This window comes from Xyrauchen texanus, chromosome 14 (assembly GCF_025860055.1).
Source record: "Xyrauchen texanus isolate HMW12.3.18 chromosome 14, RBS_HiC_50CHRs, whole genome shotgun sequence".
Taxonomy (NCBI): Eukaryota; Metazoa; Chordata; class Actinopteri; order Cypriniformes; family Catostomidae; genus Xyrauchen; species Xyrauchen texanus.
The window spans coordinates 15,267,756-15,285,475 of NC_068289.1; the positions used below are offsets into that span (position 1 = coordinate 15,267,756).

General features: G+C 42.6%; 1 protein-coding gene across 2 annotated transcripts in view; it reads right to left on the bottom strand.

The window, feature by feature from the left end:
• The window catches only part of akap11 (A kinase (PRKA) anchor protein 11), a 40,289-nt gene that overhangs the window by 13,080 nt on the left and 9,489 nt on the right, over positions 1-17,720 (bottom strand). For both annotated transcript variants that reach the window (XM_052142526.1, XM_052142527.1), the window contains exons 2-8: positions 8,793-8,889; positions 8,025-8,135; positions 7,460-7,513; positions 7,163-7,294; positions 5,838-6,081; positions 1,406-5,570; positions 1,112-1,267 (exon numbers count right to left, since the gene is read on the bottom strand). In XM_052142526.1, the coding sequence (XP_051998486.1) occupies positions 1,112-1,267; positions 1,406-5,570; positions 5,838-6,081; positions 7,163-7,294; positions 7,460-7,513; positions 8,025-8,135; positions 8,793-8,855 (4,925 nt within the window). In that variant the 5' untranslated portion in view covers positions 8,856-8,889. The remainder of the gene's footprint in view (positions 1-1,111; positions 1,268-1,405; positions 5,571-5,837; positions 6,082-7,162; positions 7,295-7,459; positions 7,514-8,024; positions 8,136-8,792; positions 8,890-17,720) is intronic.

Sequence of the window (17,720 nt, forward strand, 5' to 3'; positions counted from 1 at the left end):
CATTAAAACACATCTTTACACTTTGATCCTCACAAGTTGTGAGAGAATGAAAGTAGTCTTAATGACCAAATAAAAACTGCATTAAAATAACTGCAATATTCTCCTTGTATATTCCTGGCAAAATCATTGCAAATATATTGTGAATATTTAATATATCTCATCCAGCCTTAATAAGAAGTCTACTACGTAGACCTAACTTATCTATGCACTGAGGATTTTTGAATTGATTATACAAGAAACACTGCCTCAAGCTGACAACTACACCATTCAAAATATTGTGATACCTTCATGGTATTTCTGGCTGTCCAAAACAATGGTTCTCATACATTCTAAATTGTAGCATCTAGGGAGATATTAAAATGTTGATCTAATTTGCTCCCATTAAGACACTATAGCCAAAAACAATTAAAAACAATGAATGCCTTTGAAAGACAAGACGGTATTAGTCAGTTATCATCTTCTGAGGCCAAAAACAGTTAGATTTTATTGAGAGTGAAAAACAAAACCCCTTAATTCCAATCTGGAAACCACCCTAGGTATTCCCCAGCAAATTTGGACAATGGTGATATAACTGGCATCTTTGACTTCAAAGAGATCATTAAACAGTTTTTGTACCAAAGAAAGAAAACAATAAAACTTTTTTACAGTAATAATGTGTCATAGGCTTCCCCAATCCAAAACTGATAAAACTTAGACCAAACATGAGAATTCAGACAAAACATATGTTGGGGGGTGAAGACCCTGCATATGTAAAAAAAAAAAAAATGGACAAAACAATTTGAAAACAAACTTTTAGAAAGTCTAACATTTGACACTGACTTATTTCGATAACTTTATTGAACACAAATCACTTCTCTTCATATTCCTTTGATGGTTTGCAAAAGTAAAACTATTGCAAATGCAGTCAATCCTTTGTAAATCCACCAAATTGTGCTTTTTAGAATGGTTACAGCCACATGCTTGTGAAAGGTGCAGTTTGACAGAAATAAGAGAGATTTGAATGGGAGTGTGGTATTAATCAAACAGTAATGCTTTCACAAAAATGTTAAAATGAACTGCTCAGTATCTATAGCTTGTGCATTGTGTATATCTTGTGGTGGGACCTATTTACCTGTCACTTAGATGGTGAAAGCTGCTGGTCTCATCAGGGTGTTCTTCTTCAAAGCTCAAATTGGACCAGCTACCAAGACTGTCATCACCAACACTCAAACTCAGCTGCTGACTCACGGTTGATTCTGTCACACTGACAACCTCCCTCCTAGAAGTACTGAAACATAGAAAGTCCAATCACAACAATACACTGACAAAATTATTTTTTTCAAAATCCAGTAAACCCCTTTATTCTTGTGTAACTGATGAGCAATTTTATGGTATAGACTTATTTGGAAAAGTTGTGTCATTTTACCCAAGGTTGACACTTTGGCTGACGTTGGATAATGCGGATGTCACAATCTCTGTGGTGAGGCTTTCTGCAAAGCTTGCGCCATCGTGACCAATCCCACTGTCTGCATTCAGGCTGGTGCAGCTCAGTTCCTTTTTCGCTTTCTCAATAGCACTGGACACCATTTCCTCAGCAAAAGCAGCTCTCTTATCCAAATCAATGTGAATTCTTGGAATTTCTAGCCCACTCACTGCATCGGAATCCTGTTGCCTCCTTTTTTTCAGTCCCTGGAAACTGCGAACACCATCTCTACTGCAAAACAGGCAATCTCGACCTTGGCAGTATCGGCAGGCTTGGTACGCCTTAGCCAGCTTTTCTGTGAAAGAATTAGGCTCTAGTGCCCTTCTGTCCCTAGCAGCCTGAATACATCCCGGGCCCAGTGTCATTTCCAAAGTGTCATCGACAATTTTCCTGGCATAATGTTCAATCACTTGCATGATATTGTTGTTGCATTTGCCGTCATTCAGGCTGCCAGTGCTATGATACAGCCTGTTAGTCTCTGTGTAAGGTAAAAGAGAGCATGAAAATGTACTTTTCATAAAATTTTCAGGTAAGTCCTCAACGTTGGATTTCCTGTAGAGGCAAGAATCAGTGAGAGATTTTGGCAGTCTAATTGATGACATTTGAAGCTTTCTTGTAACATCACAAGTGATTTTGTAGGCCAGTGACTCGGCAAAGTTCACAAGTTCTATATATTCATTACTGCTAATATCTTGACTGTTTTGACAAGCACATGGCAGAGATTCACAAGAGGATCCATCTTTTCCATGAGTAAGTACAGATGATTTAGATATGGGGATTTGAGGAGCCTCGTGGCTACGATCATTGTGTAGACACCTAGAGGAGTGAAACCTCAAAGGGGATCTCTGATTTATTTTTCGTGCCGCATGAGCAAGGCCTGATTTTATTGATCGATAGGCCAAACGAGTGGCATACTGATCCAGTATAAGCTCTCGGTTGCCTCCCTCTTTCTTCAGGACTTTAATAAGGTATCCTTCATATTCATCAGTGACACTTTCACAGCTTGGATACTCTGATGACATCTTACTGGAACCGCCACAATGAGAGCTATGGACTGATGCCTGGACATCACCAGACCATTGATGAGCCAAGCTTCCCAGAAGAGAGTCCTTGTAATCTACACCCTGAAGTTTGTCTGCAGAGCTTGCAGATCCTCTTTTAATTGTTATGTGACGACAGTTGGTTGAACTCATCATCCTCTTAACATCATCGATGACTTCTCCAGCAACTTCTCCAGCGTACGTCCAAAAATAATTCAACGTCTGCTCTGAGAACTGTGCGCTATGCATGGCAACACTGCCTTTGCTCTCATCACCCTCAGGCCTTTTTACCTCTCCAAAGCTTAGTGTGTCCATCTCAGTTGCCATGGAAACCATGTGGCATGCTAAACGCTCGGCATAATGGAGTGCACCCCTCTCATTCACTCTGTTCCTGACATTAGGGCTCAGCTCCACCTGTAAGTTTCTGGAGTGAAGGCCATCTTCCTGGTCCTCCTCCTCATCTTCATTGCTACCAGCTTCTTCAGAAAGAGACCTAATGAGCTTTAGCATAAAATCTGCTTTGTCTGAAACTGAACCAGCTTCTTTGGAGTCAGTGGCAGCTGGGTAAAATGGGGTGGGTGGAGGGGTTGCAGGAGAGAATTCTTTTGCAAGTTTACCTTTGAGCTTTTTGGAGAAATGTCTGATCTGTTTCTCACTGTGCTCTTCCGATGGTTGCTGAGGGCTTGAGGGTGGAGTGCTTGGGGTTTCCACTGATTTTGTTCCATAGTTACTGCTAAAGATCTCCTCTGCACCCACCTTTCTACCATAACAGGAGGCAATTTCAAAACTGGGCACTTCTAATGTGTCCCTTCTCATGGCATGATGTACTTCTGAAGTGTGTTTGGAGACTGGATGTATACTTCTGGAGGTAAGGTCACAAGCACCCTTTGACACCAAGTGAAAGGGTGCTCTCTGAGCTTGTGAACTCCAAGATGATGCATCATGTGATTTAACCATTCCATGGCTTGGAGAGGATATATGCGCAGCTATAGATTTGCTCAGAAAGTCTGTACAATCCTCCACTTTTTTCTTCACTTTTGTTGAAGAATGCATGAGATCGAATGCCTCACCTACTATGGTTTCTACCATATTGCCAGAGAAGTTCTGAAAAGTTTTGCCAATTGAAGGTTTGCCAGAATCATTTTCAGTGGATGGATTGCTAACTATTTCCTCAAAATTAATATCCTGTTTTTTTGCAGAACCTGGCAATGATTCAGTCAGAGTTACTGAAGAAGTATCTGAGGTCGAGTTTGAAGCATCCCCTTTGCAACAAATTATTCTTTTAGGGCTGGTCTGGCATATGTGACCAATACTGGATATATACAGAGAAGGTTCCTTTGAGTTTCGTACATGAGATATGACCTGGCCAGCCACAGGTACTGAAACACAACTGGCCATACCTGACACACAATACAAGGCTTTCTTTACTGTGCAACCATCCTGCTCTTGGTTTCCAGCCTCTTCTAGAGCCTGAGATCCAGGATAACTGGTCTGGGCACTGCAGGTCTTTGTGATTAAAGAAGTATCTTCAGCACTTACATAGCATACGTTATCCACTGACACGCTGATGGCTGCTTGTGTAGTGAAAGTCACGTCAGCTTGTGAGAGCTCTATAAAAGCCTCTTGGAGAACTGACTCTGACAGGTCAGAAGCATAGGAAGAAACCACTTCTTCCTCTTGTTCAAAAGACCAGTCGCTTGGTGTAAGAGGTGTAGAGGGATGTGAAAATTGGCAAACCTCCATAATTCCTTCAAACACTAATTCCTCAGCAAGGTCCGCTGCAAATCGAGTGACAGTGTTGTTGAAAATCTGCTTTTTCACAAACAGAAAGTCTTTGAGGGCTCCAGAAACGGCTTCCCCTACAAGGAAACTGGCCAGTCCATTTATGGCACGCTCTTTTAGGACATATGCATGGCGCATGCCTATCTCATGAAAGGCCATTTGAAATACTGAAGAAGTCAGCCTTGCAGCCAAATGGCAAAGTGTAGTGGTACAGGAGGACACTCCTTTCTGCAAGTCCTTTAAGGCACTTCCAAGGCTTATTTCGACCAAGTCTGTAGCAAACTTCTGAATCCCATCCTTCAGAGACTGTGATTGGGATTTGGTGATGGTGACTGTCTCCTGAATGTCTGACAGCTTCATCAGATACCCATTAGTGTTTTTGAACTCCTTGTGACACACACAGCTCAAGTTCTTATTAATGTTAAAATCAACAGGGGAGGAGTATCCACACACAGATCCGAGGATTTCTCTCGACAGGTTATTGGCAAAGTCAGAGTACGTTTTGTAAAGGGAACAAAGGTCCTGTGGTTTACGTAATTCAGAGCTATCACCATCAGCTTTCCAAAAATACTCCAAGGACCCTCCTTCTCCCAGGGGGCTAAATGCTGATGAACGAACTGGACTGAAGAGCGGCACGCTTTCCTCACAAGGAGTCCTTACCAGCCGTGGGGAATCTGGTGCATCGGAGAGAATACTGTATGGTGATCCTGGCTTGAGTGGAGTCGGTTTCTTGACATTGGCTGGGAGAGTTCTATGATCAAATTTGTGAGGGTTCATTGCTGGGTTGTCAATATACTTTTTCTCTACTTGACCAGGGAGGGGCTGTTCTTTCAGGACCTTGATGTTGGAATCAAAACAATGCTCGAGTTCATCAAACTGATCAAAGCTGTCGAAAAATTCACTGACTTCTGAGTCAGAGTCTTCCACACCCTCTTTTAAAATGGGGACCTTGGGAATGTCAAGTTTTGCTTTAAGACTTTTCTGATATCCAACTTCATCCAGAAATATAATAGGGCTGGGACTGGAGCAGTCTGAGTCATCTGACTCTGTGAGGGATGGGGAGGTAGCAAGTCCCTTTGGTGGGCTACTAGGTGTGTACAAGGTCTCTGAATCCTCAGGCCATATGGACTTCAGGACAGAGTCTGCCACTTTTGCAGTGGACTTTTGCTTGCACACTGAATTTTTGTGTATGGAACTTATTATGATGCGAGATCCTGATAAGTCTTTTAAATGAGAGGGGGCAGTCTGGGAGGCAACGTCTCTGAGGTTCTGCTGGCTATTGGCACCTGAAAAGTCAGAAAACAGTGAAAAAAGCAGCGCTAGCAGTTGTACATGCTCACAGCTTTTTCTCTTAAAGCTTTTATGGTAACTAATTTGGTCACTAGCTATTTAGTAAATGGTTCTTTTTCAAAATAGCTAAAAGGACATTTTGTTCACAGATCATCCTACTTGAGAAACCTGGGGTTAAATAATGACAACAAGATATACTAGTAATTATTCAAATATGTATATGCCATAAAAGTAGGTTTGTAGAGTAACCAATGACTAATCACCTGTAACCTCCTCTTCAAGATGCTCAAAAGCAGTAACAAAGTCCTCTTCAATAGAAGACACAGACTGATTTGTGTCATCATCCTCAGCTTGACATGATTCTAATGTGCCCCTCTGCAGAACCTGTAACTCCAGGGCATATCTTATCCCAGCAGTGTATCGAGCCAACAACCCCAGCAAGGTGCAAACACTAACCTGAGGAGTAGGGCTATGCCTCAATATACACAAGGCTCTTAAACAGCTGACCTGAGTTTGAAAAAAAAAAAAAAGATATTAATATCAATGAATTAATAAATCAACTGTTGGAATGACATGATAAAAGCCTCTTACACAACTCTCTATTTGGTTTTGATTAGTTAATCATGGCATTCTGTGTTCAAATTTGTTTGTATAGTGATCTCTAAATTGTATACAGTAATTGACAGTTGTCACAGAAAACTAATATAAGATAAAGATAAAGATTCAACTTTATTGTCATTGTGCAGAGTACAGGTACAGAGCCAATGAAATGCAGTTGTTTTTGCATATCCCAACTAAGCTGGGGTCAGAGCGCAGGGTCAGCCATGAAACAGCGCCCCTGGAGCAGATAGGGTCAAGGGCCTTGCTCAAGGCCCCAACAGTGGTATCTTGACGGTGGTTACTGACCCAGAGCCTTAACCGCTGAGCCACCACTGGCCCCCACATAACCTACATAGCTGTGCTACTGTCTCTTTTTATTACTCCGCCGTCTATTTCTTCTTACTGTACATATTAACGTAGTTTTAAAAAACTTGAATCAATATTTTATGTCCATTTATTTATACATTTGGTAAGCAGCCATGTAATAAGCAGGATGTACAAATAACATAATATAAATTATAAAAAAAAGAACACTTTGCATCAAGGTCGTGATCACCCCATCAAAGATTATTTTGCAAAAACTACCAGCTGATTATGTATTATCCTGTACTTACATCCTGTGTAGTCAAGATATATTGTTATGATATACAAAGCTGCTCAGGAAGAATGAACATGATTCACAAAAGGTCTGCAAATTGTCAAGCCCTGAACCGATATAATTCCCTGACGTGTGTAAATACACATGCAATATCTTGTTATGTCTGAAAAACGCTTGTGGTTTGATGTAATGTTCAATCATAGTACAACTTAATTTAATTTCAATCGCAGCATTCCACAAGATTAGTTCTGCTCAAGCCCAATTTCACAAAGAATGTACACCCAGGCAAACAATGAAGGACACCTGATACCAAAATAATGAGAGCATAAACACACCCCAAACAGAACTTACACATACTCAAGTATAATACACAGAAAATGCACTAAATACCTGGGAAACACTGTCTTTTCTCTCAAAGGGTCTTTTGGGATCTTTAAGGAGCAGAATCTCTTCATCTTTAAGTGTATGCACATGAAGTGATCTAAGCAACTCCATCATCTCAGTGGAAAGAGATTTTAGAGCCTGTGAGCAACAGAAAGCAAGGTATATGAATCACACCATGGTAAAACATGTAACATGACATACAAAATACAGTCTATTACTAGCATATTTCAAACACATATTGATGAGCCCTGCATGGACAAATTTCATATACTGTTCAAAAAACATGGCATACAAAGTACTTGCCTGTAGAGTGAAATTCTCCCCCTCGGTGTGACTAGGTAAGCATACATAATGTATCTAGAGGGTAGAACACCACAATGCCATGTATTAACATTACATGCATATATATATTAAATATTCTGCAGTGCTACATTCAAATGAAAATATTTTGAAAACATTATAAAGCAATATGGATGAATAGCATTTTAGTATAGAGAAAATCAGCCATACTGCAAATGCAAATTGCAGTTTCTTTCAAATGTAACAATTCAGGCAAACCACATGACATGCAGATATATCTGTAATACAGTGAGATGAAACTGTCCCAGTTGACTCTAACCACTATCTTATAACCTTATCTGCTGTCATGCGGCTTTCAAAATCACTTAGCTCAAAAAGAGGTCACAGAACATTTAAACAGACACATATTTAAGGTCAATTATTTAATTAACTGTTAAAAATACTTCCTAATTTAACACTTTGCAATTACATGCATGCACAAATGCACTTCCACGGAATTCTGAAATGCAAAAAGTATCACATTGCAGTTTTGTTCTTTCTCATTTATGCTGATGTGTGTGCTCCTTACTTCTGAAAGACACTGTGGTTCTTTATTATGCAGCTCCATGACCACATTGCACAGCTCTTTCTTGTGTTTCAACAGGCTCTTCAGGCATGGGTTCGAGCCCTCACGGATGGTCTGCTCAAACAAACAAAGCTTGTGGGAAATTGCAAGAGCATCAGAAGAGAATGCAACCAAAATCAGCAAATGAATCCCACCTTAGTTACTGTAAGTACTCATTCAAAGAACAATGGTAGACCAGTGGCTCACAACTGGTGGGCTGTGGCCCAAAAATGGGTTGTAGGTGTTTTGATATAGCCGCGGACAGCAGGGAAAAAACAATGCTAAATGCAAATAATTAACCACAACTCCCCAAAAAAAACGTTTCCCATATCTTTTGTGGTTGATTAGTGTCCAATGAAACTATATCATTATGCAAATGTGACTGTGACTTGGTAGAAGCTAGCCAAATTAGACAGATGCCAACATGGACAAGTTGTGTGACATGCCCTCATCCTTGAAAGCCATGAAAATAACAACACAAAGTTAAAAAATCAAAAACATCACCCAGACTACATTAAATAGAGGTTCACATTCAACGAGGATAAACATAATCTGAGCCAACCACAATGTGTTTTGTATTGTGAATTATTGACCAGTGAGAGCATGAAACCAAAGAAATTCAATTTTGTACAATAATTTAGATTCTGTTTCTGGAGGCCACTTGATCTCCAATGTAGATTTGGGTCCTGAAACGAGGATAGTTGAGAGCCACTGTGGTAGACAAGCTCATACCTCTTTCCTCATGGTGGCACGGCTCTTCAGTGGGACCCCTTTGATCCGTGCGCAGGCATCCATGATGTTGGAGGACTGGACGGGAGGCAATCTCCTCCTTAAGGTAAAAAGAGTGGGTTGAAATATTTTAATGTAATTTTAATATTCCAAAAAACTTTTTCCCATTCATTTTTGCCATAGGGATTTCATAAAGTGCTTCATAAAAGGGTTATGTGCCATGAACAAACTAACAAGCTCTGCGGTGAATCAAAACCTTTGATTTGAAGCAGAAAAGTATTTAAAAATCAGACAAAAATAAGGCAAAGGTACTAAACTGTTCACTTAATATCTTTCAAGAGGTAATAGACTACAATTCCATGTAGCACTGTGAATGACATAATCAAAATAAAACAATGAAAAAATATATAGTAAACCTATTGATTTAAAGTTGTTGATTAAAAGTATGGAAACAATGCATTTAAATGTTATTGTAAAATATTTTAATATATGCAAAATTACACACAGTTTGAGAATGTAGGTAGACCAATTCACAGAGTGTCATGTAAGTGGGCGGTCGCGGCAGAGCTCTATTTGTTTGCCGTGATTCTTTGGTGGATCTTTCTCTTCAATATTCATGGGTAGTGCGTTCAAGTCATGTCGGAATGATCATGTTTACAAGTTGAGCGCACAAGAATGGCACCACAAAGTCATAATTACCAGTGGGAAAATCTGGATTTTCTTTAAGCCCTGACTTTCCAAGTTGGGGGCATATCGATTAAAGAATTGTGGCGGAAGCAAATTGATATTAGTAAAAAAATCCTTTTATTTCTGGATTTTGGCAAATTTAAATATATTTTTGTTGTGTTAATGAAGAATAGCGATAAAGTTTGACAGAAAATAAGAGTGATTTAGCTGGTTTATGGGGCAACTGGTGTGTACAACATTTCCCATCATTATACGTGGTGGTAAGAGTGCTAAAATAGATAGATAACGCATCAATTACAGACCTAATGTGAGCCTTTGTTGCATTGCTGCCAAAAAGCTTTTTCCATTAAAAAAAAAAAAATGTTCAAAGAACCTTATTCATTTTCCTATTAAAGGAAACCTGTTCCATGCAATTAAATGAAATAATTTTTTTTTCTAATGAATTTGAATAAATCTTGGTGTATGAACTTCACATCTACTAAGACCCCATTCCAACCTGGTATGAAGATGGATTTTGGGTAATCTGATCACAGCCCTAAATACAGGTCTAAACAGGGTCTAAAAAGATTTGTGTTCAAATCACAAAAAACCACATACGAATGTAGTAAAAAATACGTGGCCAGATCGAATTTTAGGTGTAAACTCGAATCTATCCTGTATGCATCCTGGCAGCAGTGAAGCACAACCCCTCACCTGTCAAACAACCGCTGCTCTAAAACAGGAGTTTACACTTTACAAGAGGCTTTAAAATGAAATAACCGTCTGTTCAGAAAATTTTAAAAAGCGGATACATTCACGATCATGAGAGCTTCACGGATCTTCTTTGGTGCGTCTGATGTAGGGTATTACATCAGACGCACCAAAGAAGATCCGTCTGATGTAGGGTATTACATCAAAAATTTAGAGATGTGGATGGGGTCAGTTAAAATTGGTATTTTGCACCCATTTTACCATCATAATATGTAGGATAATTTGCACGCATGCTAAATTTAGGAGGGAATTCAGGGTCTCGAAATATGTGAGCTATGAACTAAATTAAACTGTCCTTATTAGATAATTAAATGTACACCGGAATTAGTCGTGTTCGATAACCATTATAAATGAGATAAATTACAAATAATTAGATTATTTGTCTTAATAGATTCTTCACCATTGAAAACATAATACAACATCTAATTCTATCAGCTCACAATTTCCACTGTAAGGAATTAGCTTTAATAAGTGAATTATGATTAATTCACTTATTGGAGTGATATTATTCTCATGGCTTATTGAAAATTATATCACACGTATTTAGATATAGCTTAGAAGCGAAATCTTTCAGAAACAGGGATGAGATTATTTATCAGAATAAACCACAGCCAAGTCGTCTTTATTCAAACTTTATTACTATTCTAAACATAAATCGAATCTAACATATATATACATGAGTTCCCTTGGATCTCATATGGGAGGACCTGGCCGTCAGAAGAGTGACCAGACGAAGCACGCACAGGCCGAAGAAGAGTAAGCAAGGGCAGCTGGAGAGAGCGAGTTCTTCCTGTTTGGAACTATTTGAACTGAAATTGGCCGCATCCCCCAAAGGTGTCCTGCATCAATCCAAAGTGACTTTTCAGAGTCGCATGGTCAACTGGGCTGTCTTTTCCGACAGTTGAGTTATGGTCCTTTGTTTCAGACTCTTAAAAATGTCCCACTCAAAAATAGTGCATATTTAATCATGCGCTTTTATATCTTGAGAATGGTACAAGAGGCATGATATTCATTGTCATCAGATTTTTCTTCATACACAAACAAATGTTTACATACTAAACATGACATTTTTTTATGGATGTTATACGTGTAGGTAATAAAACATGAAAATCCCTGGTTACAAAATCATATTGGTTTTACACATTGTATTTTATCAAGTTAAACCTTAAAGCTTATTTGACAGCTTTTTTACAAGCAAACAAAAAGATCTTCAGGAGGCAATTATCACCTTTACATAAACCTTCTGGAGTAACCCCTATAAACATAGAGGAAAAATCCATCTATTTTAAAGCCTAAGATCCTGTACATTAATTGTCCGCCTTTACCCAAAAAGGTTGAATATGTGGACAAAACCAAAAAATGTGGGCTGAGTCGACTTGCAATAAACCACACTCCCTCCAGCAAGGGTGCTGAATCCCAGTGAACTTAGATTTCTGCTTTGGCGTTATAAAAAATCTAATCAAACTCTTCCAACCAAAATCCTTCTAGGTCAGTGAGTGAGTAGTGGAACACTATGCAACCATACTTCCTCATGTCTTTTTCCTATCGCTGTTTAATATAGTCAATTACATTTTTATTCATTGAGGAGATAGCATTGTATAATTTACCTATTACCCTGTAACAATGTTAAGGCGGAAGCGGGGACTGGCTTTACAAACAAATAGACATTTAATTACTCTTTTCTGCGAGGTCGGTGTGGTGCACAGGTGGAAGTCTCTGCCCAGACGGCGCTTGGCTCTGCCCTGCTCACCACATAATCCCATCATACAAACTCAGGTCAGGGATTTCTCCAGCATTTGACCTACCACCACCCAATTTCTAGGGAGGGAGCATCGACGGGTCACACCGGTCTCTGGATCTGACCAGTACATGCCTGGGAGGGAGGAACAGGGCGAAAGAGAGGAGAAAAAGAAGAGGGGGCGGGAATAACCAAAGGGAGAGAGAAAGCAGAGAGAGGAGAGAGACACAGGCTCGCCGGCCCCTGACACGCCGTCGACTGGCCCTCAGTTCGCTGTTGTGCTTCCGTCTGCGACACCTCAGCCGTTCCTTCCGGTTGCCAGTTGATGCAGTGCTCCAGCGCCACCAGATCGAGCACTCCCTCGGCGTCGCAATCCTCAGTCAGCGGCGAGGACTCCTTGGATGGTGCATCCTTCCTCCTTACTAGGTTTCGGCACCAGTGTAACAATTAAGAAGGTATGGAGGAAGCTGGGACCGGCTTGACGAACACATAGACATTTAATGACACTTTTCAGTGTATAAGAAAACAAAAACACGCACTCCTTTTCAGCCAGCTGCATCAAATCATAAAAACATTCAGACACGCGGACAAGCTTGCTTGTTTTTAACAAACCCAGTTTGGTCCATGTTCCTCGTTGACTTGTACCATTCTGGTGGGAATCCATCAGTACCTGCCGATTTACCAGAATTAAGGGCTGAAATTGCCTTATCTATTTCCTCACTTGAAATCTCAGATGCAAGTTCATCATTATGTTCTTTGCCTTAGGAGTGGAGATCTAATGAATTTAAAAACTGTTCCATTTTTTTGTCCATTAGCTTTCTATGGTTGAGTATATAGTGATTTATAATGTTTCAAATTATTTCTGGATACCCTCCAGCTTAGTTGTTATTGTATTTGATGTAGAGTCCTTGTATTTGACTTAAGTTGGATCTGCTTCATAGAACCTTTGCTTCATAAATCTTATTTTCTTTTCAACCTCCTCACTATAATTTTTTTACATTTTCTCATTTGCATAAGGATGGATGGATCTTTAGTAGAGCTATGACACAGTTCCAACTCCTTCAGTTTAACTTCTAGATCAAGGGTGCCTGACCAGTCGATCGCAGACTGCTTCCCAGTTGACAGTGAGAGTAAACTGCACTCTGGAATACCCTCTCTCTCTCTCTCTCTTCACCATTCCCACATGACAAATATTTAAAATATGAACTATTAAAAATGACAGCGACAAAATCAGGAGTTAAATTCGATAATTAAATTTGAAGCCTGTGCACAAAAGCTACGATGCAGATTTCCTGGCTAAATCAGCTCTACGCACCCGAAAAGTCTGGCAATTGAAGGGGCAGTTAGCAGCACAGCAGTCCATTTTTACCAGGCCAAACACCAAGGGTAAGGCAAAACACAAGAAGTCTTCAAGGACGGTGAAGTTGTGAAAGAAGCATTCGTTGAGGCTGCAGACACACTATTTGGTGACTTTAAGAATAAAAGTGATATCATAGCTGCCATTAAGGATGTCCAATTATCCTGTGGCACTGTTACTTGGCGATGCGAGGGAATGGCAGAGGATGTCGAGGAGCAGTTGAGGAAGGATATTGAACAGAGTGAATGTTTTTCTCTTCAATTCGACGAGTCGAATTATGTCATGGATGTGGCTCATCTATGTGTTTTCATCAGAATGGTTTTTGGAGACATGGGTGCAAAAGAAGAGCTACTCACCATTTTGCCATTGAAAGGACACACTAGAGGCAAATATATTTTCCAAGCTTTCATGGAATTTTTTAACAAGACCCAATTGCCCCTCTTCAAACTCATCTCTATCACATCTGATGGTGCTCTAGCAATGGTGGGCTGTACTAGAGTGTTCATTGCATTGTGCAGAGTGAATATTTCCCAGACTTCCTTAATTACCACTGTATAATCCACCAGCAGGCATTGTGTGGTAAGGTTTTAAACATGATGGATGTTGCAATGAAGATTGTGTGTTCCATTCAGGAGTCTACAGAGAAGGTTATTCCATGCTCATTTGGAGGAGACAGGTGCGGTGGAGGAGAACGTCTCGGGTTACATGTGTAACCCTTGTTCCCTGAAAAAAGCGGAACGAGATGCTGCGCTTTGCTAAGCGCTTTTGGGAACAATCCTGCATTGTGACCAGCTGTGAATATGTTTGTAACACGTCAATGAACATTGACCGGAATTTATAGCCTCGGCTGGTGAGATCATTGGATGCACCTGTGGCCAGGCTATAAATAGATGCATCACCAGCGTGTCGTCAGATATCTTTTTCTGAAGAGCAGTCCTGGGACGCACTGGGGCTGTCCGGACCCCTACGGATGTGAAGTGTACTCACAAGAAAGCGAGAGGTCTCAGACATGAGCTTGAGATGTCAACTTGAGGACGTAAGAGCCCGGAGTAGCATAAACATCTAAACCATAAAATTTGACGAATGTGTGCGGAGAGGACCGGCCTGCCGCATCACGAACTTGTTCAGGCATGAGCCTGCCATAAAAACTGATGAATGTGCGTGGAGAGGACCAGCCTGCCGCATCACAAACCTGCAGCAGAGGGACCCCTCTAGCCAAGGCTTTAGAGGAGGCGACCCCTCTGGTGGAGTGAGCCCTGACACCTACTGGCGAAGCTTGACTGCGTTCCTCATTGGCCAGGGCAATAGCATCCCTCACCTAATGTGGCATAGTCTGCTTGGTAGCGGCCGCCCCCCTGTTGCGGCCCCCATAGCAGACAAATAATTGCCCTGACTTACGCCACTGGCTAGTGCGGTGGACATAAGTCTGAAGGGCACAGACTGGGCAGAGTCCGTGAAGTCTTTCCTGCTCCGGCGTTAAAAACGGCGGGGAGCAGAAGGCTTCCAGAGTGACAGGATGTAGTGTCGAAAAAGGAACCTTAGGAAGGTAGTCAGGATGAGGATGCAGAATAGCTTTGGCCATACCTGGGGCAAATTCTAAACAGGCTGGCACAACAGACAGAGCCTGTAGATCCCCAATCCTCTTAAGAGAGGTAATCGCCATACGAAAGACCATCCTGAGAGTCAGAAGTCTGTCAGACGCTGAATCTAGAGGTTCAAAGGGGGTCTCAACCCTTCAGGGGCCAAACATGAAGTTTCCACAATTCGGGCCAGGGATGAAATATCGTCCCCTGCGCCTGAGACAGAAGGTCCCTCCTGTCTGGAATCGCCCAAGGCGAGCCGTCGAGGAGAGATATTAGCTCCAAGAACCATACCCTGTTCGGCCAGCGCAGCGCTATCAGTAAGAGGCAAGACCCTTGCTGGCGAACTCTGGCCAAGACTCCTGGGAGCAGAGAAACCGGGGAAAAACGCATAAAGACGCATTCAGGGCCATGTATGCACCATCACGTCCAGACCCAGGGGGGGCTGGGTGACTCAGGGACAAGTAGAGGAGACATTGCGCTGTTCATCGAGGCGAAGAGGTCCTCTTCTACCCTGTAAAATCTCACCCAGATTTGTTCCACTACCTAGGGGTGGAGTTTCCACTCACCCGTCGGTATTTTCTGTCTGGACAGTAAATCTGCTCCCACATACAGGCATCCAGGGATATGAACTGCCCTGAGTGACAGGGGCTTGCCCTGGGCCCCAAGGAGAATCTGACGTGAACGTGGACCTCCTTGATGGTTTATGTAAGAGACTACCGCTGTATTGCCAACCCGCACCAAGACATGGTAGCCTCTGGAGGAAGTATTTCAGGGCCAGAAATAACGCCATCAACTCGAGAAAGTTACTGTGACATCCGAGCTGACGACCCTCCCATCCCCTTGAGCTGGACAACCACTTAAGACCGCTACCCAGCCAGTCAGGGAGGCGTCTGTCGTTAGCAGCCTGCAACGACAAGACGCACCTAGAGTGGGACCCAAGGTAAGAAACCGGGGTCTGAACCACATAGCAAGGGAACAAAGCACGTGGCGAGTAACCCTTATTAGCCCTAGGGGACTGGCCCTTGGATGAAATCCCCTGGCTTTTAGCCACAGCTGAAACGGTCTCATATGGAGAAGGCCCAAAGGGATCACCATGGACGCAGATGCCATGAGACCTAGTATTTGTTGACACTGGTGAACAGTGCAACCTTGATCTAGCCTGAGTTTGCTCAGGGTGTTCTGAAGGGAAGTGATACGAGTGGGAGACAACTGTGCCCGCATCGTGATCGAATTCCATATAATCCCCAGATAGGCAATTCCCCAGGTGGGAGAGAGAACGCTCTTTGGGATAAGTCTCAGACCCGGAGAAACCAGATGAGCTAAGACAATATCCCTGTGCTGAACTGCCAGTTCTTGGAGCTGCGCTAAGATCAGCCAGTCATCTAAGTAATTCAGAATGCGGATGCCCCAGAGTCGCGAAGGAGCCAGTGCTGCATCCATGCATTTCGTGAATATGCGGGGTGATAGGGCTAGGCCGAATGGAAGAACCCGATACTGGAAGGATTTATCCCCGAAAGCGAACCTCAGGAACGTCATGTGCTGTGGCAGAATTCCAATATGGAAATATCGATTGTGATCAGCCAATCGGAATGTTGGATCTGAGACACGACCGTCTTGACAGTTAGCATCTTGAACTTGAACACCCTGACCGAGCGGTTCAAGCCTCAAAGATCTAAAATCGGACACAACACCCCCCCTTCTTGGGGACCAGGAAGTATCTGCTGTAATAGCCTGACTCTTCTCTGGAAGGGGAACACGTTCATGGCCTCTTTGACCAAGAGATTTTGCAGCTCTTTCCACAGTAGACGTGTCTGCTCTGGTTTCACGGTAGTGGGAACCACGCCGTTGAAACGCGGAGGGCGGCGAGCAAATTGAATTCTGTAGCCTCTTTCTACTGTGTTCAGAACCCAAATAGAAATGCCTGGCAGAAGTTCCCACGCTGCCAGGTTCTCTGAGATGGGTATCAATTTCGATACTTCCTGTTGAGGGGATGTCGAGTGTTCTGCGTCCTGGATAAAGGCAGGAAGCAACGGTACACCAAACTCTTTGTTGGAAGCCTCTGTCACCCAAAACACCACGAAGTGGATGGTACACGCGCCCCGTCCCGAGAGGAACCACCCTCACAAGGCTGGGTACAAGACCGTCAGGGTTTCTTTCTTTTAGAAATCATGACCCTGAGGTCCTGCTTTGGGGGCTGCTTAGGGCAACAAGCCTGTCCCCAGTCTTTACGAGGGGGAGCACGACTCGCCACGCTCTGCCTAGCACAGTCGGGGCAGGACTGGGTGGCCGACGGCCCCGCACCCCTGAGTGTGGTGAGGAAAAAACTGCCCGAAGGCTTCCTCGTGGCTTTTCGCCTCCTGGAATCTGGAGGTTAACCATATTCATGGCATCTCCGAAGAGACCAGGAGGCGAAACCGGGGCATCGAGTAGGAAAACTCTGTCCTTATCCTTGATGCCCAAAAAGTTAAGCCATAAATGCCTCTCCATGTTGACAAAAGTGGACATAGACCGACCAATGGCACGGGCTGTCTACTTGGTCGCAAGGAGAGATAAATCTGTAGCCTGACGAAGTTCAGAAAAGGCTTCTTCGTCGAACGTTGCATCCGCACTCAGGTCTTTCAGTAGGTCAGCCTGGTACGCCTGTAACACGGCCATGATGTGCAGCGCAGCACCAGCCTGACCTGCCGCTTGATAAGCCCTCCCCACTAGCATGGATGTAGTCCTGCATGGCTTAGTGGGGAGAGCGGTTTTCTTGGGTGATGATGCCGAACCCGGTGAGAGATAGCCCGCAAGCGTCCCTTCGACCGGCGGCATCA